Source organism: Periplaneta americana, chromosome 14 (assembly GCF_040183065.1).
Source record: "Periplaneta americana isolate PAMFEO1 chromosome 14, P.americana_PAMFEO1_priV1, whole genome shotgun sequence".
NCBI classification, from domain to species: domain Eukaryota; kingdom Metazoa; phylum Arthropoda; class Insecta; order Blattodea; family Blattidae; genus Periplaneta; species Periplaneta americana.
This window is the reverse complement of record NC_091130.1, coordinates 149,717,924-149,736,987: the sequence shown is the minus strand read 5'-3', so window position 1 is coordinate 149,736,987 and position 19,064 is coordinate 149,717,924. Positions and strand designations below refer to the sequence as shown.

Sequence of the window (19,064 nt, the reverse complement as noted above, 5' to 3'; positions counted from 1 at the left end):
GGGGAGGACAACGACACAGTGACACAGTGTTGTATTGGCAAAAACAAGAGTGAGAACACAGCCAGGAATACTGAAAGTGAGCACGTGAGCTGAAATGCGAGGACCTGGGTTAGGCGCCATGAAGGCGTTTGGGGGACATGGAGGTAGAGATCCATGCTTTCGTTAACTCGGCACTAGAACGAGATGTTGATTTGGTTACAGGATTGAAACAATGTTGTAGCCGACTCCACACATCAGCAACTTCATTATGGATTTTGAAAGAGTATCCTACAGACCTACGTAGAGACATAAAACGTTTCTGAGCTACATGTACAGGGACATCGTTAGGGGAGGTGGGGAATTAAAGGGGAAATCTGTCTGTGAATTTTACAGGGAGCTGATTCACCCCTTGGTAGTCCCGGAAGTTAAGTCATGATTATATTATTGGTAATTGTAAAGATACGGAAGATAAACCGTGACGTCGTTGATGATATCATGAACGTTTTTTGTATCCTATACGGTAAAAAAGGTATCCCCTTAACATGCCATGAAGGCACTTGGGGGGCGTGGAGGTAGAGCCCCATGCTTTCCATGACCTCGGCACTAAAATGAAGTGGTGTGGTCGGCACCACGCTCTGACAGCCTTTTACCCCCGGGAAAGATCTGGTACTCAATTTTATAGGGCCCGTTCTGAAAGTTTGGCAAACGAGAAAAAATCCTGTCACACCAGGGATCGAACCCCGGACGTTCCAATCCGTAGCCAGCTGCTCTACAACTGAGCTACCCGGTGGCCTTTTTTTTTATTAAGGAATTGTATGAAAACCACCGGATTTGCGTGTGTATGTCATGTATGTTTTTTTTTATTAGTAGAAAGCCAATAGTTACCTACTTACATATAACACGCGGAGCAAGTCCCCTGCAATCGATAAGCATCATGTTTAGGTAGAGCATGAAAGTCAAGGAATATTATGGACAGCATAAAATAACGTACGGAAATGGCTATTTAAGAGTTATTAATTCATTATGAAAGGTGAATCTGATACAATGTTAATAAAAATTAATTTTATTTTCTAAAATATATCTATCTATAAAATGAAATAATAAATACATTAATTAAATTAAATAAAGGAAAAAGAAAGAGATAAAGAAAGAATAAATAAATAAATTTATTACCTTAAACTCTCCAGCAAATCCTTAATATTTGCGCCGTTTCCAAGGTGTTGAATAATATTTACTTTGTCAGAAATACTCAGACTTGAACGTGTTTGTGACATGATGCCTTACCGGTATGCGGGGGCTTGGATTCTCGTCATAACAACAAACCACGTTGTACTGTATTGCTGCTTTCTTTAGATTCAAACGTATTCTACTAAATAGGCGGAGCAGTGTATGATGTTTGGAAGTTTTGTTGGCGCAGTGAATATTTGAAGGTTTAGAGGACTTAGTCCCCTGTAATTAGGTAAATTTGTATATTTTAAATTCTGTGGGTTTCATAAAATTTATTACGAAAATTGTGACTACATTTAATCCAATATGGCTACCGTCATCAATGACGTCACGAATCACTCACCGTATCTTTACAATTATCAATAGTCTTTTCTTAGCCAAAAACAAATACAAATGTCACAATGTAAGCTACAAAACCTATGCCGTAAGACCACCGTTCTTGAATTTTCACATATGATTATTTACTTCAGGATAATTTTATTGTACTCAGATATTGGTCTCAATAAAACTCCTAATAATATATAAATAATGTGAGAATTCTAAACTCTCATTCCAAATATCGGGTGGGGCTAAACCTCTTTTCGGAGTTGCGCTCGGGCGTGGGTTCTATTCCCGCTTGGCTGATTACCTGATTGGGTATTTTCCGAGGTTTTCCCCAACCGTAAGGTGAATGTCAGGTAATCTAGGGCGAATCCTCGTCCTCATCTCGCCAAATACCATCTCACCATCACCAATCTCATCGAAGATAAATAACCTAGCAGTATATAAAACGTCGTTAAATAACAGAATAAAAAAAAATAAACCTTTTATGCCGTCAATGCGACTGTGATTATACCACAGTCTAATATATATATATATATATATATATATATATATATATTAGTCACGAAGCTTGAGTTTGAGGGTACTAGGAACAAAAGATTGTGCAAGTACTATTTCGCATTGTCTGTAATGAAGCGATAGTAGCGATCCTAGTGGTTAGCAACTATCTATGGATGCATATTTACTACGTATTGAGCTTCGTCGCCGTGTATACTAGTCTGTGACTATACTAACTCGTTCCAGTTATTTTTCTACTGTCCCTCTTGTTCTCTATCAACTCGGAACAGTGCGGTGATCAGCTGCAGGGCTACCTCGTGTGCCGTGACAACTTTACCGTACACAGCTGTAGTCGACCAGGTAGCGTGGCCGAGCGGTCTAAGGCGCTGGTTTAAGGCACCAGTCTCTTCGGAGGCGTGGGTTCGAATCCCACCGCTGCCATTATATTTTGTTAACCTAAGGTACTCGTTTAAGACAGTAGAGCTTTGGATATATTATATGGGGTCTGATTTCATCGCCTTTGTATGACAGGATTTTTAGAAGTATGTTTTCGTAATAGTTTCATTTTTAAATTTTGTGAATTGTATCTAGAATTTTTTTGTGCATATTGGCAGGTTGTACCTGTTAGTAACAAGTGTCGTGTAGAAATAGATAGTGCGACATAAAGGAGTGGCCGACAGGGTTGATGCCCAGATCATGAATACATAAAAAAATCGCTGCAACTTTCAAAAGAAACACACTGCACCAACTAGTAAATTCTAATCATTGCAGACTTACTTGTGTATCATACAGACAAGGTCGGTTATACAACAATTTTAACTTATAATTATTCTCTTCGGTTTCGGGATTTAGAATTCTTTTGTTCCTGCAGTGCATCATGTTTATTGTCTGTTACAATTTACAAGTTGGGACCACAACCATGTATCATACTTAACGCACAGAGTGAAATGTTTTCTTCCCAAGCACAGCTGTTTTTATGGGTTTCACCACATGTAAGACACATTTTTTCGTGGAGGTTTTGGTTTTTACTATTTAGCCTAGCTTCTAGCACAAGAGTAACGCTTCAAAATTGCATATCACTTTATCGTCGTAGACATAGTCCATGCCACATTTTGCAAGAAAGATATAGAATGTTCCAAAATTTAGCGGAATAACTTCAGGAATGGGTTCCTTATATGTAAAGAATTAAAGTAGTTCATATTATATACATAAGTTTGGAAATGCTTGGCTTTTGAGTTACAGGCTTTCAAAACATGTGCTAACCGGAATGCACCCGGAGGTGTTCTCATCCCTATGCACTATTGGTAAAATATGCTATTTGTACATCAGTATTATTATGTAATATTTCCCATCTCACTTCATTAGAATATGAATTCAGGAAAAAAAAAAACTGCCGAAACCCGGGATCGAACCAGGGACCTTTAGATCTTCAGTCTAACGCTCTCCCAACTGAGCTATTTCGGCGTTATGCCCTCTGTGTAATATTCCATTGACTGTATTCTACTATACATAAAATGTATTACCTTTCTTATTACAAAATGAAAAGAAAAGTTCTATAAAGTTTTAAAATGAAAACACAGCTATCTTATTGAAGTCCCACACTACAGCTGTTCAGGTGCGCCATCTCTGTTACGACTAGGCCTACATTCATAAAGTTTTCAATTCCGTCCTCCTCAGGGAAATACCGTCATGAATTCATTACTCAAAATAAGGCGAACATGTCTACCTTCTCGTATGAGCGTGCAAATACATTTATTAATGTCAGAAACGCAATAAAGAATTACTTGGGTGGTTTCTCAAATAACCGATTCAAGTATGCTATTACCATGATTGTTTGTTGGCCCGGGTTCGAATCCCGGTCGGGGAAAGTTACCTGGTTGAGGTTTTTTCCGGGGTTTTCCCTCAACCCAATACGAGCAAATGCTGGGTAACTTTCGGTGCTGGACCCCGGACTCATTTCACCGGCATTATCACGTTCATTTCATTCAGACGCTAAATAACCTAGATGTTGATACAGCGTCGTAAAATAACCCAATAAACAAAATGATTGTTTGTCATATCCTTTATATTATCCAAAAAAAAAAAACAAGTACGAAAAAAATTGATGGCGATATCTTAAAAATTAACCAGCTTATTATGGATTGAAGATAGAAAAATGCAGTTTTGAGTAAACGAGCAACAAACTTACAGAAGTTGACGCATGGTAGGACATTTTAACGCATAACTTCGTCAGTTTTATAGACATTTTAATTTTCTTTCTCATATATAAAGCTGAAAGTTCATTTAAATTAATATAGCCCTACGAAAAGTGAAACTTATTTTTTTACCCTCGTATGTGTATGTAACCCCTTAAAAACGCATTTCTAGTGTATTTTGTCCTATAGTGTACGTTTCTAAGTATTCCGTTTATTGAAGAATCTGGTTTTAGTCTGCCTGGGTTTATTTCTGGGATTGATCTCGGTTGTGTAAGTTTCTGACATGTTTCACCTGATATCATGCATTACAGGCGCTATGTTAGGTCCAAGTTTGTCAAGTATGGAGAAGTTCGATATTGGCCGATGTTCGCTCTGCAAAAGAATTCCAGTCGTTTTTGTTCCACCCATGCTGGATGGTTCCATCTTGTTATAAAAATGTTCGCTGTCCTCCACACCCAACCCTTCATTTTTCAACCGCTTAAGGATTTATCACAGATCTTGAGATCAGTTTCTCATATAAGACGAAATAAGACGATGTTTGTAATGTCTTGGTTGCCTCTTTCATGTTCGAGCATAGTACAGACCAGAGTGCTGCATTGAAGTTAAATTGCTCGCTTGAACTCGGTCGAGTGTCGCACCCTCGAGTGAGATACGATCGGTCGTGATACGCTCGTAATAAATAGAAGTACAGTACAAGGTCATCTCACCGACATGTCTTATCTTGTATGGAAGGCGATAGATAAGATACACATATGTTTTGCTCACACGGTAAAAATAAGGCTTTATTTTCTGCGTTTATGACAAACGTTTAATGGAACAGTCAATGGAACGTACCAAAACAGGAAAATGAAGTTATAAATAGAATAGTATGAAAAACTTCGATATACAGTTATTATTGCTAATTAATAATTATTCAATATTTCATTTACCACATATATAATATGATAGGTCCATACATAGTGTTCCGCCTATATACTGCGACAATGTAGAAACGTTTTACAAAATATTATTGATATAGCAGCAGATTAATAACAATATTAGTACAGAGATAACGTCACAGAAAATATAATAAAACGAATAATCATGCTGCACAACTGTTACAGACCCAAAGATTGATACACTCATTATTAGAGATTATTATTATTATTATTATTATTATTATTATTATTATTATTATTATTATTATTATTATTATTATTACTAGAAAACTTGATACAGTTCTTGCATTATCGTGATTGTGTTCTCCGTTTATAATAATTACATTTACATTCAATAACTTCTATCAGATGTGGCAAAAACAAAATCACTCCTGTGTGAAAAAAAAAAAAAAAAACATTTACCTACAACATTTATATTACATTTTAAAGCAAGTTTTGTAGTTGTACTATGGAGAGGTTAGTTAAACACTGCAAAGTTTTGAAGTGATAAACATCTATGATGTTACTACACAGTTCATCACTGTAACAAGAACGAATGTCTAACGCTCGGCTTATACCGTTCGAGGATTTATCGCTCGTGACAATTTTACCCATCATGCATGTACGCTACCTATCGGATTATGCTATGAACTACTTGGCGCTCGAGCGAAAACGTCCGATGCAGACCTCTGGTAGGAAACTAATCTTCATACGAGTACATCTGGCAATACCACTATCATTCTACCACAACAGTACTAAATAACTGCAGTCTATTGAAAATAATTTCTGATATCTCAGGGTATCTGAAAGTACAGTAGAACTGGGAATGATAAAACGGATGGAAATCAAGACACTTGCCGTTCTCTCTGGCCAAGAAAAACAACGTTATACTGTCTGCGGAAATATTTTTGCATTTAAACTACGTATTTCGATTGGACGCAGAAAGCCTATACATAGAACAAAAAACGCCGTACCCCTGGTGGGACTCGAACCCACAATCCCCGGTTTAGGAGACCGATGCCTTATCCATTAGGCCACAGGGGCTGTCGATTGGCAGGTTTTCTAAACATGCACAACACCAAAATGAACTCCCTCCACAAGCATTAGTGTCACTGAACACGTTATTAATAACTTTGAATACCGTACCGGAACTGAAATGCTTCACAGACAAAATCTAATAAAGTAATAGCTCTCTGATTTAATGCATCAGGATTTGTACGATTATGTTACAGTAAAACAATTCACCCACGAGGCTCGGGTTCGATTCCCGGTACCAGAATGTCTTATACACAGCAATATTTCAGCATTTTCCTTGTGTACTCTTCTTTAAAGATAAAAACCACGCTCTGGTATGGTCTAGTGGCTAGGATACCTGGCTTTCACCCAGGAGGCTCGGGTTCGATTCCCGGTACCGGAATGTTTTATGCACAGCAATACTTCAGCGCTTTTCTTGTGTACTCTTCTTTAAAGACAACTGTCACGCTCCGGTATGGTCTAGTGGCTAGGATACCTGGCTTTCACCCAGGAGGCTCGGGTTCGATTCCCGGTACCGGAATGTTTTATGCACAGCGATACTTCAGCGCTTTCCTTGTGTACTCTTCTTTAAAGACAAAAGCCACGCTTCGGTATGGTCTAGTGGCTAGGATACCTGGCTTTTGCCCAGGAGGCTCGGGTTTGATTCCCGGTACCGGAATGTTTTATACACAGCAATACTTCATCATCTCCTTGTGTACTCTTCTTTAAAGACAACAGCCACGCTCCGGTATGGTCTAGTGGCTAGGATACCTGGCTCTCACCCAGGAGGCTCGGGTTCGATTCCCGGTACCGGAATGTTTTATACACAGCAATACTTCAGCATTTTCCTTGTGTACTCTTCTTTAAAGACAAAAGCCACGCTTCGGTATGGTCTAGTGGCTAGGATACCTGGCTCTCACCCAGGAGGTTCGGGTTTGATTCCCGGTACCGGAATGTTTTATACACAGCGATACTTCAACATTTTCCTTGTGTACTCTTCTTTAAAGACAACAGTCACGCTCCGGTATGGTCTAGTGGCTAGGATACCTGGCTTTCACCCAGGAGGCTCGGGTTCGATTCCCGGTACCGGAATGTTTTATACACAGCAATACTTCAGCATTTTCCTTGTGTACTCTTCTTTAAAGAGCGAAAGTCACGCTCCGGTATGGTCTAGTGGCTAGGATACCTGGCTCTCACCCAGGAGGCTCGGGTTCGATTCCCGGTACCGGAATTTTTTTTTTAGTCAGCAATATTTCTTCATCTCCTTGTGTACTCTTCTTTAAAAGCAAAATTTACGCTCCGGTATGGTCTAGTGGGTAGGATACCTGGCTTTCGCCCAGGAGGCTTGGGTTCGATTCCCGGCACCGGAATTTTTTTATAGTCACCAATACTTCATCATCTCCTTGTGTACTCTTCTTTAAAGACAACATTCAAGCTGTAGTGTGGTCTCGTGGCTAGGCTAGCTGGCTTTTACATAGGAAGCTCGGGTTCGATTCCCGGTAGTGAAATTTTTACTACACAACTACACAGAAATACTTCGTCACCTCCTTTTAAAGACCTCTTAGTCTATCACACATAAGGTATGGTTGAGTAGGTGGGATAGCTAGATTTCATCCAGGACACTTAGATTCGATTTCCGGTATCGAGATGTCTTGTAAGCCACAATACATATTTATTGGGTATCTTATGTGCTATACTTTGAAGTCAATGACTTATTGTTCTACTGGTCTAGTGGTTAGTGTCCAATTTTGCATTAGCGCGAAACCGCATGTATATTCTACAAGTGTCGTAGTTTTGGTTACGGCAAAAATTGAAATTTCGAAATTAAGAATGATGCAGTATTAATTCTTCTTATTTTTTTTTTTCCATTGGTTGTAGCGGTATCTGAACGTTTTGACATAGTGTATCAAGGATATTGAAGTACTAAAAAAAATCTTCCTGAATATCTATAATTAGATCTATGCTTTCTTTGACATGTTTGCTAATTCTTCTATTGCAAACAAAATTTACTGAGATGAATTATACTTAATGAAATTAAAATGTATGTCAATAGTCCTATGCAAATGTGCGAAACGGGCTATGTTGAAATTATAGAGAAAAATAAGAAGAAAAACTTGAGTGTAACTTTGAAGCAACACTGAGTCAATAGAAATTTTTTTTATTTGGTTATTTAACGACGCTGTATCAACTACGAGGTAATTTAGCGTCGATGAGATTGGTGATAGTGAGATGATATTTGGCGAGATGAGGCCGAGGATTCGCCGTAGATTACCTGACATTTGTCTTATGGTTGGGAAAACTTCAGGAAAAACTCAACCAGATAATTAACCCAAGCGGAAATCGAACCCGCGCCCGAGCGCAACTCCGGATCGGTTAGAAGATTAAGCGCTGCTGTTAGCTGTTAGTATTAGCTCATGCACTGAAGGGGGTCGTTCATTGAACTGTTTCTTGAGACGTCTTTGGAACGGTTTTCTGCCATTTGTCGTTCGGAGATCATCTGATGGATTTCTAGCCCATAATTATAGGAAATAATGATACAAAACTCCTGTGTTTTAAGGTCATTTTTGGAACTGAAACAACCTTTTTATCACTCCAGATATAATTGTTTAGCGATTTTATTTTATGTCTTCCTAAACCAATGAGATTGTATAATAGCAATATCGTAATTTACTATTTTCTATTGTTGTGGGGAATAAAGTTAACAAAAACTCCTTGACAACAGTTGTTACCGAATAAGGATGTAATCAACAAAACTATATAATTCATATTTCAGGAGAAAGGAATATAATTTCAGGTTTATATTTCATTAGGCCTACTTATATTTGCTATCATACCCTTTTGACTAAACAAAGATACAAGTTTATTCAGTCATTGAACGCAATAATTTGTTCACTGATTAACGTTATAATTGTTTTACTGTGTTAATATTATAAAAAAATATCAGGCTGACTACTTTTGACGTGGTGTCCGTCATTGTCTAGGACTAGGCTTTGGACAATGACGAAACTAGTCAGCTAAGTAATTTGAATAATCTTAACACATTACAGAAGTTATAACGTTAATCAGTGATTAATCAAGTGTTTTTAGTAGATTATTTTACGACGCTTTATCAACATCTAAGGTTATTTAGCGTCTGAATGAGATGAAGGTGATAATGCCTGTGAAATGAGTCCGGGGTCCAGCACCGAAAGTTACCCAGCATTTGCTCATATTGGGTTGAGGGAAAACCCCGGAAAAAGCATCAACCAGGTAACTTGCCCTGACCGGGAATCGAACCCGGGCCACCTGGTTTCGCGGCCAGACGCGCTGACCGTATCAAGTGTTAAAATAGCGTATCCAACATTGAAGAATAATTTATTGTTATAAATAAATGCTTTTGAAATTACTTTTTCTACGTACATCACACGTTTTCAAGAATTTGAAATTACATCCTTCTTCCGAGGAGGACTTCAATTATTTTATTGTAACTGATTCTCCGTCTTTTTAAGTGCGCTTAAAGGCAATATCTTCTTACCGTGTAGGTCTATATACGCGGTTAATGAACAAGTAAACAATAAATGCAGCGATATTTTACTACTTAATTAACTTAGTATTCCCAGAACATGAATTTTACCAGCTGTCGAAAAGTATTGGGAATAAATTTGAATAAGGAAGAAATAAAAGTTTCCTTCCCAGGCAGGATTCGAACCACGAAAGTCTTAGTTACTAGTCTGTCGTGCTCTGGAGTGAACAAGGCTCTGAAATCAGCTACAAGGGTCGGTCCGGTTTTTTTTTTTGCCACAACTGTACACTTGAAGTGGTTCTGTATGCACAGCATTCTGAACTGTTCTTTAAATGCAAAAATTGCGGTCCGTTGTGGTGTAATTGATTGGTTCCCTGTGATTTCAGCACCATTGTGTCAGGTTTTAACGACAGATTACGTCTTTTCAAGTCTCATAATGTAGATACTTGATTATTTTTGTTTTCGTTTTATTAACGTAGCAGTTCCCCTTGTCGCTGTTAAGAAATGTATGTAATACGTTTCATAGCAACAGAAGTACATTTTTGATTGGAACCATTAAATTCTATTTTAGATATTTATGCGAGATCGTGCGTATTTGCTTGATTTCCGCACAAAACCAATCCGCGGAAAGTCTAAAATTCCACATTCAGTATTCCCAACCTAACACACATAACAATTTCCCTCTTCTTACCGCTTAAGTGACATATTGATTTTACTGCTTTAGGCTTTTAACATATTATTTTTAGAGACGTTCAATATAGTAATAATTATAAATTGGAAACTTACCACTGCAATTTCACCTAAATTGCACTGTTAGTTATTGTTCTTAAATATTTGCAAAAATTAAGTAAACCCTACAACTCCACTAAAGTTACTGCATTCGTGATGTAAGTAACATTAAGGAAGCCGTGAAAAAATCAACAAGATTCCAGACTCATCATAGACTGGGGGAAAAAAAGACAGACGTATATCACGGCCTGCTGGAGTATAGTAAACACAGAAAACATTTTAAAGCAACAATGTTGAAGATAGATATTTTAGTTTTGCAAATTTGCCGCCATTGAACAGAAACCAAGATGGAGATTTCATTGCAACTAATTAGAAATTCCTCTTTCAGGTATGTAATAAACGATCTTCGCACAAAATAATGTACGATACACGAGCGGTATGTTTTCTTTCAATTCTCGGAAATTAAAAAAGCTCAACTACGTTTCGCTTTTTCAAACTTTTCCTCGAACATGAAAACTTCAACATACCGCTCTTGTAACGCATATTACTATTGTGTGGTACAACACTTACTGAGCATTAAGATCGTCGTGAACTCACGTAGTTTGAGAGCCTCTGGTGTTGTATCTATGATAGGTCTATTTGGCTTTTGTTCTGGCAGCTCTGTTTCGATTCACGAAGTCAGAATATTTTATATTACAATGCAATACAGCATACACTTGTAAACTATTGTTCTTTCGATACATGAATCGCTTCAATAAAATTACTGCCTTTGTCGTCATCTAGATGGAATTAATTTGTTAATTAAAAGATGACACCTACCATTTTTGACAATTGACAGCTTACACTCTTTGGGAATAGAAGCCAATCGTGTTATGTGGAAAACCGCTGGATTGTCCAATTGGCAATAAACGGATTCATAGAAGATGATTTTTTTATTCATTAGAACAAAAATCTTTTAATGTCCACCTGCTGCGATCACGTGAAATTTGTCACGTTGAATTGAGTGCTGATCGTAAGGACCACGCGTTGTGTTCTGCTGGCACGGAGCTCGGCCAGGACAAGAATATCATAATAACTGGGATGAGGCTTCCCGTTATGTTATATTTTGGTACGTAATTGAAGGTGAGCCCAAGACTAGGGTCCGGATTAAGCCTCTCATGAGAACATTAAACTGAAGCTGCCGGGGATGTCTGTGGCACACTACAGTCTTCTGTTTGCGGAGCGTTGGTTCCTAGTACGAGAACTACTAGTGGTGACAGAGGCAAATGTAAACACAATGAAAATGAATTAATAAAAACCCAGTACAGAAACAAATTATAAACATACTTCCTTCAGGTATTTACTAAAGAGATAAATAACACAGATAGGTCTACCTCTTTCAGGTTTCCAGTGCTGAAATAAATTATACAGATAACTCATTCAGATATCTAGTCCAGAAGTAAATTATACAGACACCCCATTCAGATTTCCAGTGCTGAAATAAAATATATAGATAACTCATTCAGATATCTAGTCCAGAAGTAAATTATACAGATATCCCATTCAGATTTCCAGTGCCGAAATAAAATATATAGATAACTCAGTCAGAGATCTAGTCCAGAAAAAAATTATACAGATACCCCATTCAGATTTCAAGTGCTGAAATAAAATATATAGACAACTCATTCAGATATCTAGTCCAGAAATAAATTATACAGACACCCCATTCAGATTTCAAGTGCTGAAATAAAATATATAGACAACTCATTCAGATATCTAGTCCAGAAATAAATTATACAGACACCCCATTCAGATTTCAAGTGCTGAAATAAAATATATAGATAACTCAGTCAGATATCTAGTCCAGAAATAAATTATACAGACACCCTATTCAGATTTCCAGTGCTGAAATAAAATATATAGATAACTCAGTCAGATATCTAGTCCAGAAATAAATTATACAGACACCCTATTCAGATTTCAAGTGCTGAAATAAAATATATAGATAACTCAGTCAGATATCTAGTTCAGAAATAAATTATACAGACACCCTATTCAGATTTCCAGTGCTGAAATAAAATATAGGCTATAGATAACTCATTCAGATATCTAGTCCAGAAATAAATTATACAGACACCCCATTCAGATTTCCAGCGCTGAAATAAAGTATATAGATAACTCATTCAGATATCTACTCCAAAAATAAATTATACAGACACCCCATTCAGATTTCAAGTGCTGAAATAAAATACATAGATAACTCATTCAGATTTCTGGTTCAGAAATAAATTATACTGATACCCCATTCAGATTTCCAGTGCTGAAATAAAATATATCGATAACTCAGTCAGATATCTGCTTCAGAAATAAATTATACAGACACCCCATTCAGATTTCCAGTGCCGAAATAAAATATATAGATAACTCAGTCAGAGATCTAGTCCAGAAATAAATTATACAGACACCCCATTCAGATTCCCAGTGCCGAAATAAAATATATAACTCATTCAGATATCTAGTCCAGAAATAAATTATACAGACACCCCATTCAGATTTCCAGTGCCGAAATAAAATATATAGATAACTCAGTCAGATATCTAGCCCAGAAATAAATTATACAGACACCCCATTCAGATTTCCAGTGCCGAAATAAAATATATAGATAACTCAGTCAGATATCTAGTCCAGAAATAAATTATACACATACCCCATTCAGATATCTAGTCCAGAAATAAATTATACAGATACCCCATTCAGATTTCCAGTGCCGAAATAAAATATATAGATAACTCAGTCAGATATCTAGTCCGGGAATAAATTATACAGACATCCCATTCAGATTTCCAGTGCCGAAATAAAATATATAGATAACTCAGTCAGATATCTAGTCCAGAAATAAATTATACAGACACCCCATTCAGATTTCCAGTGCCGAAATAAAATATATAACTCATTCAGATATCTAGTCCAGAAATAAATTATGCAGACACCCCATTCAGATTTCCAGTGCCGAAATAAAATATATAGATAACTCAGTCAGATATCTAGTCCAGAAATAAATTATGCAGACACCCCATTCAGATTTCCAGTGCCGAAATAAAATATATAACTCATTCAGACATCTAGTCCAGAAATAAATTATACAGACACCCCATTCAGATTTCCAGTGCCGAAATAAAATATATAGATAACTCAGTCAGATATCTAGTCAAGAAATAAATTATACAGACACCCCATTCAGATTTCCAGTGCCGAAATAAAATATATAACTCATTCAGATATCTAGTCCAGAAATAAATTATACAGACACCTCATTCAGAGATTTCCAGTGCCGAAATAAAATATATAGATAACTCAGTCAGATATCTAGTCCAGAAATAAATTATACAGACACCCCATTCAGATTTCAAGTATTGAAATAAATTATATAGATAATTCATTCAGATATCTAGTCCAGAAATAAATTATACAGACGCCCCATTCAGATTTCAAGTGCTGAAATAAAATACATAGATAATTCATTCAGATATCTAGTCCAGAAATAAATTATACAGATATCCCATTCAGATTTCCAGTGCTGAAATAAATTTTACAGATAAGTCATTCAGGTATCCAGTTCACAAATAAATTATACTTATATTCTATTTAGATATCAAGTTCAGAAATAAATTATACAAATACTCCATTTAGATTTCCAGTGTTGAAATAAATTACACATATAATTCTTTCAGATATCCAGTTCAGAAATAAATTATACAGATACCCCATTCAGATTTCCAATGCTAAAATAGATTATATATGTAACTCATTCAGATATTTAGTCCAGAAATAAATTATACAGATACCTCAATCAGACCAGGAATAAATTATATAAGTAGATACCTTGTTCAGCTATCCATTCCAGAACTAAATTATACAGATAAACCATTTAGATATCTAGTACAGAAATAAATTATACACATACCTTATTCAGATATCCAGTCCAAAAATAAATTACACAAATAAATCACTCAGATATCTGATCCAGATTAAACAGATACTTGAATGGAACAGGTATCTAGTCCAGAAATTAACTATATTTATACAGGTCACTTTCTCTCTATCTCTTATAATACAATAATCACAGCATAAAGAGAAACAATATAATAGACGTCCTCCGTGCCCGTTTTGAACCAGCAACCTACGGATTATTGATATATTTCACACCTACTACAGTCCACCTGTTATAATACAATAATCACAGCATAAAGCGAAATAATATAAAAGTCATCCTCCGGGCCGGATTTGAACCAGCGACCTATGGATTACTGATACATTTCACACCTACTACAGTCCACCGCTCTACCAGCTGAGCTACCAGAGGAGTTATGTATAATGACTTTCTCTCCATCTGTTATAATAAAATAATCACAGTATAACGAGAAACAATATAAAAATCATCCTCCGGGCCGGATTTGAACCAGCGACCTATGGATTACTGATACGTTTCACACCTACTACAGTCCACCGCTCTACCAACTGAGCTACCAGAGGAGTTGCGTATGACGACGACTTTCTCTCCACCTGTTATAATACAATAATCACAGCATAAAGAGAAACAAAAAAAAAATCATCCTCCGGGCCGGATTTGAACCAGCGACCTATGGATTACTGATACATTTCACACCTACTACAGTCCACCTCTCTACCAGCTGAGCTACCAGAGGAGTTATGTATATAGACTTTCTCTCCACCTGTTATAATGCAATAATCACAGCATAAAGCGAAACCATATAAAAGCTATCCTCCGGGCCGGATTTGAACCAGCGACCTCTGGATTACTTATACGTTTCACACCTACTACAGTCCACCGCTCTACCAACTGAGCTACGAGAGGAGTTACGTATGACGACTTTCTCTCCATCTGTTATAATACAATAATCACAGCATAAAGAGAAACAATAAAAAAATCATCCTCCGGGCCGGATTTGAACCAGCGACCTACGGATTACTGATACGTTTCACACCTACTACAGTCCACCGCTCTACCAGCTGAGCTACCAGAGGAGCTATGTACGTAGACTTTCTCTCCACCTGTTATAATACAATAATCACAGCATAAAGAGAAACAATATAAAAATCATCCTCCGGGCCGGATTTGAACCAGCGACCTATGAATTACCGACATATTTCACACCTACTGCAGTCCACCGCTCTACCACCTGAGCTAGCAGAGGAGTTACGTATAACGACTTTCTCTCCACGTGTTATAATACAATAATCACAGCATAAAGAGAGAAAATATAAAAATCCTCCAGGCCAGATTTGAACCAGCAACCTATGGATTACTGATGTATTTTATAGCTATTACATTCCACCTCTCTATTAGCTGAGCTACCATTGACCTTACTGCTGAATTCTCTTGCTCTCATATAAAGACAGTAGAGTACCTAATTAAACGCACCAATTTGAAGCATGTAAAAGTTAGAACAGGTACAATTTTTTGCAGTCGTTTCTGTAAGTGGAGTTATTGTGGAATAGAATGTGAGGTTAAGTTGAGGTTACCAGATTTTTTCACGATTTACTGGGATATATATAGAATGAAAAAACTACGTTTAACATTTTGTGTTAGTTTGCCATTCACTTATATTCTTTTTACACATTTAAAAGAATTAAAATACTAATTCTATTTAGACCAACACAATAATATATTCATTCAACTTGCCTATAGGCTACTGGTATATTTTCAGAAGAGTTAATTTTTTTAGCCAGATCTTTTCTTCTTGGTTCACAGTTTGAAGTAAATTCCTGACAGATATGTTGACGTTGGTTAAGATTGCACACATCGTTCGAACAGTTTTCTAACTCCGATTTGTTTTATGTCCACATCATGTTCACTAAAGAAAAACTCTCTCCGCTGAAACATTACTTCCAGAAAGACACAGAGATAATTCAACCAACTTCTGAAGTTGTGCACAGGAAATCATTTTCTATGAGAATTTTTTTTTTTTTTTAATTTCACTCCACTTTGAGCAAAGATCCGCATTTTCTTTATTCCACTTACCTAGTTTCTCTGAAGTCACATATTTCTTCAAGAAAGTAATTTCATCAAATAATTTTTTATTTCATCTAGATCAAGTTAGCTACATTTCAAGAAAAATAATAGACTGTCTTCAAATTTTTCTCTTTCTGGAGGATAGTCTATCTCAGTAAAATATAAACAGCATTTTCATAAAATTATTATAGAAAGAAATAGGCCTACTGAAAGAAATCTGATTAGTGTAATATGTTACTAATTTGCGATATATGCAATGGACGAGGAAAGGAACTAGCCACCCTACCTCATTATCTTCTGGCTTAGTTGCCTCATAAATGATGCCGTACTGGTATCACTTGTGACGTTCAGACCTGTCTTCCGACAGTTGACTAAACTACAATACTGAAAATCCAGAAAAGTCTGGGAAAAGAATATTAAATCCGAAGACAGAAAGGGAAAGAAATTTTGTTCGTGAACAAAAAGCAAAATTCGGGGATTGTCTTCGGGAAACGAGGACGTCAGGTAACCTTAAGTCTTCGAGCAAGTGCAGTGAGTTTTCGATAGATTTAACTTAGTTTAAATATTGTATAACTACATCAGAGAAAAAATGTAACATTCTGTCTCCAGAAAACGAAATCCTTCAAGGAACTGTATTCCTTTTCAACCCCGATTGTAAATAGATATGCACAAACTTTAATTTGGAATCTTGCGTCGTGTCGAACAGGTGTAATATTTATTTCACAATTATATATCTCCTCAAGTGGTCGAAGTTGGTGTTATTTATATATTTTTGTGCGAGATCGTACGTATTTGCTTGTTTTCCGCACAGAACCAATACGCGGCAAGTGTGAAATACCACATTCAGTATTCCCAACCTAACACACATAACAATTTCCCTCGTCTTGCCGCGTAAGCGCAACATTCATTTTACTGCTTTAGACTTTTAACATATTATTTTTAGAGACGTTTAACATAGTAATAATTATAAATTGGAAACTTACCACTGCAATTTCACTAAATTGCACTGTTAATTATTGTTTTTAAATATTTGCAAAAATTAAGTAAACTCTACTACTCCACGAAACTTACTGTATTCCTGATACAAGTAACATTAAGGAAGCCGTGAAAAAATCAACAAGATTCCAGATGCCGATGTTATTACTGCAATATGTTATATAAATAATATTGTTAAAATATTAAAATGAAAAATAAATCATTACATAACCTTACCGTTTGTTTTAAGTTCGTATTTATAGACTGGGGAAAAAAAAAAGACAGACGTATATCACGGCCTGCTGGAGTATAGTAAACACAGAAAACATTTTATAGCAACAATGTTGAAGAAAGATATTTTGGTTTTCTCCGAAGTTGCCGTCATTAAACAGAAACCAAGATGGAGATTTCATTGCAACTAATTAGAAATTCGTCTTTCAGGTATGTAATAAACAATCTTCGCACAAAATAATGTACGATACACGAGCGGTATGTTTGTTTTCATGTTCTCGGAAATTAAAAAAGCTCAACTACGTTTCGCTTTTTCAATCTTTTCCTCGACCATGAAAACGTCAACATACCGCTCTTGTAACGCATATTACTATTTTACTATGTCTCATCGGTTTAACGAAACCATGCACAAAAGACACTATGTTTGTTATGTATGTGTAATTATCTTCTAAGATAATGAGACAGGAAGACAATTGGTTATATTCATATTATAAGAGTGTAATTTCTGTAATGTAAAAGTTAGTATTGCAACGTAATATATTTCAAGATCAATAAGGTATTATTGCAATATTTTGTATGAATGAACAGGAAAACTAATAAAATTATTATTTGCAGGTCGATGTGCGGAATGATCTCAGCGTGGGCTTTCCAGGTAAGGTGACTACAGTGTTTTCCATTTCTTCCATCTATAATCTAATCTGAATAGTATGTTATGTAAATGTTATTGTAAATATGGTTAAAAGGCAATGCTATAAATAATCTGTCCCAGAATTTGTTTATACTAATTTGCGATACTAGGCCTATATCTTTTTTTTTTTTTTGAACATTTATATTTGTATAATCGTCATACCCTCCTGAGTCCTGAGGGTGTAGTATAATATAATACCATAATTCATACATGATTATGATATAAGATGTATGTCCAGAGACCCGAAGTATATAGGGTGATCCGTTTGGGTATGGATAAAATAAAAACACCGTAAAACATATACTACTTAACTTTATTTGTTGAAACTTTGTGCATACAACATTGAAAGATGGGAGATTCCTCAGAGCTCAACATGACCCCCATTGCGCACCCTGCACAACTCATAACGGTGATACAATTAAGCTCATATCCGTTGTAACATAAGAGGAGTGATTTGTTGAAAAGCTTGAGTAATTTTTACTCCCAGATCATCAATGTTCCTGGGTTTCTGTGAATAGGCAATGTCTTTAACAAAACCCCACACGAAGAAGTCAGGAGGGGTTACATCTGGGGAGTTTGAGGGCCAAGCCAAGAGCTAGCTGCTTCTCGTACTGGGTTTCGCCTGCGACCTCCTGCATGTTCTTTAGCACAGAATCTGTTTCTATAAATGTTCGATACAACATTATGTAACAGTATTTAGGTACATTACGCACACCATACTCACGTCGAAATTCCCTTTGAACTCTTTTCACACTCTCAAATTTAACATACCAAA

The 19,064-nt window shown here is 36.4% G+C and overlaps 1 protein-coding gene and 16 non-coding genes across 17 annotated transcripts in view; 9 read left to right on the top strand and 8 right to left on the bottom strand.

The window, feature by feature from the left end:
* Nucleotides 1-18,927, bottom strand: part of LOC138713029 (uncharacterized protein CG45076-like) — a 41,829-nt gene extending 22,902 nt beyond the window's left edge. Inside the window, exon 1 of the mRNA XM_069844712.1 lies at nt 18,855-18,927. Within this exon, the coding sequence (XP_069700813.1) occupies nt 18,855-18,927 (73 nt within the window). The remainder of the gene's footprint in view (nt 1-18,854) is intronic.
* Nucleotides 2,385-2,466, top strand: TRNAL-AAG (transfer RNA leucine (anticodon AAG)). The gene has a single exon. It is a non-coding gene; the product is annotated as a tRNA-Leu (tRNA).
* TRNAF-GAA (transfer RNA phenylalanine (anticodon GAA)) lies at nt 3,417-3,489 on the bottom strand. Its single transcript has one exon. It is a non-coding gene; the product is annotated as a tRNA-Phe (tRNA).
* Nucleotides 6,109-6,181, bottom strand: TRNAR-CCU (transfer RNA arginine (anticodon CCU)). Its single transcript has one exon. It is a non-coding gene; the product is annotated as a tRNA-Arg (tRNA).
* Nucleotides 6,483-6,554, top strand: TRNAE-UUC (transfer RNA glutamic acid (anticodon UUC)). Its single transcript has one exon. It is a non-coding gene; the product is annotated as a tRNA-Glu (tRNA).
* Nucleotides 6,621-6,692, top strand: TRNAE-UUC (transfer RNA glutamic acid (anticodon UUC)). The gene has a single exon. It is a non-coding gene; the product is annotated as a tRNA-Glu (tRNA).
* Nucleotides 6,759-6,830, top strand: TRNAK-UUU (transfer RNA lysine (anticodon UUU)). The gene has a single exon. It is a non-coding gene; the product is annotated as a tRNA-Lys (tRNA).
* Nucleotides 6,896-6,967, top strand: TRNAE-CUC (transfer RNA glutamic acid (anticodon CUC)). Its single transcript has one exon. It is a non-coding gene; the product is annotated as a tRNA-Glu (tRNA).
* Nucleotides 7,034-7,105, top strand: TRNAE-CUC (transfer RNA glutamic acid (anticodon CUC)). Its single transcript has one exon. It is a non-coding gene; the product is annotated as a tRNA-Glu (tRNA).
* On the top strand, nt 7,172-7,243 carry TRNAE-UUC (transfer RNA glutamic acid (anticodon UUC)). Its single transcript has one exon. It is a non-coding gene; the product is annotated as a tRNA-Glu (tRNA).
* On the top strand, nt 7,311-7,382 carry TRNAE-CUC (transfer RNA glutamic acid (anticodon CUC)). Its single transcript has one exon. It is a non-coding gene; the product is annotated as a tRNA-Glu (tRNA).
* Nucleotides 7,450-7,521, top strand: TRNAE-UUC (transfer RNA glutamic acid (anticodon UUC)). The gene has a single exon. It is a non-coding gene; the product is annotated as a tRNA-Glu (tRNA).
* Nucleotides 14,631-14,724, bottom strand: TRNAY-GUA (transfer RNA tyrosine (anticodon GUA)). Its single transcript has 2 exons — nt 14,688-14,724; nt 14,631-14,666 (listed from the first exon to the last, which is right to left on the bottom strand). It is a non-coding gene; the product is annotated as a tRNA-Tyr (tRNA).
* Nucleotides 14,801-14,894, bottom strand: TRNAY-GUA (transfer RNA tyrosine (anticodon GUA)). The gene is made up of 2 exons: nt 14,858-14,894; nt 14,801-14,836 (listed from the first exon to the last, which is right to left on the bottom strand). It is a non-coding gene; the product is annotated as a tRNA-Tyr (tRNA).
* TRNAY-GUA (transfer RNA tyrosine (anticodon GUA)) lies at nt 14,974-15,067 on the bottom strand. Its single transcript has 2 exons — nt 15,031-15,067; nt 14,974-15,009 (listed from the first exon to the last, which is right to left on the bottom strand). It is a non-coding gene; the product is annotated as a tRNA-Tyr (tRNA).
* TRNAY-GUA (transfer RNA tyrosine (anticodon GUA)) lies at nt 15,314-15,407 on the bottom strand. Its single transcript has 2 exons — nt 15,371-15,407; nt 15,314-15,349 (listed from the first exon to the last, which is right to left on the bottom strand). It is a non-coding gene; the product is annotated as a tRNA-Tyr (tRNA).
* TRNAC-GCA (transfer RNA cysteine (anticodon GCA)) lies at nt 15,484-15,577 on the bottom strand. The gene is made up of 2 exons: nt 15,541-15,577; nt 15,484-15,519 (listed from the first exon to the last, which is right to left on the bottom strand). It is a non-coding gene; the product is annotated as a tRNA-Cys (tRNA).
* Nucleotides 18,928-19,064: the final 137 nt, after the last annotated feature.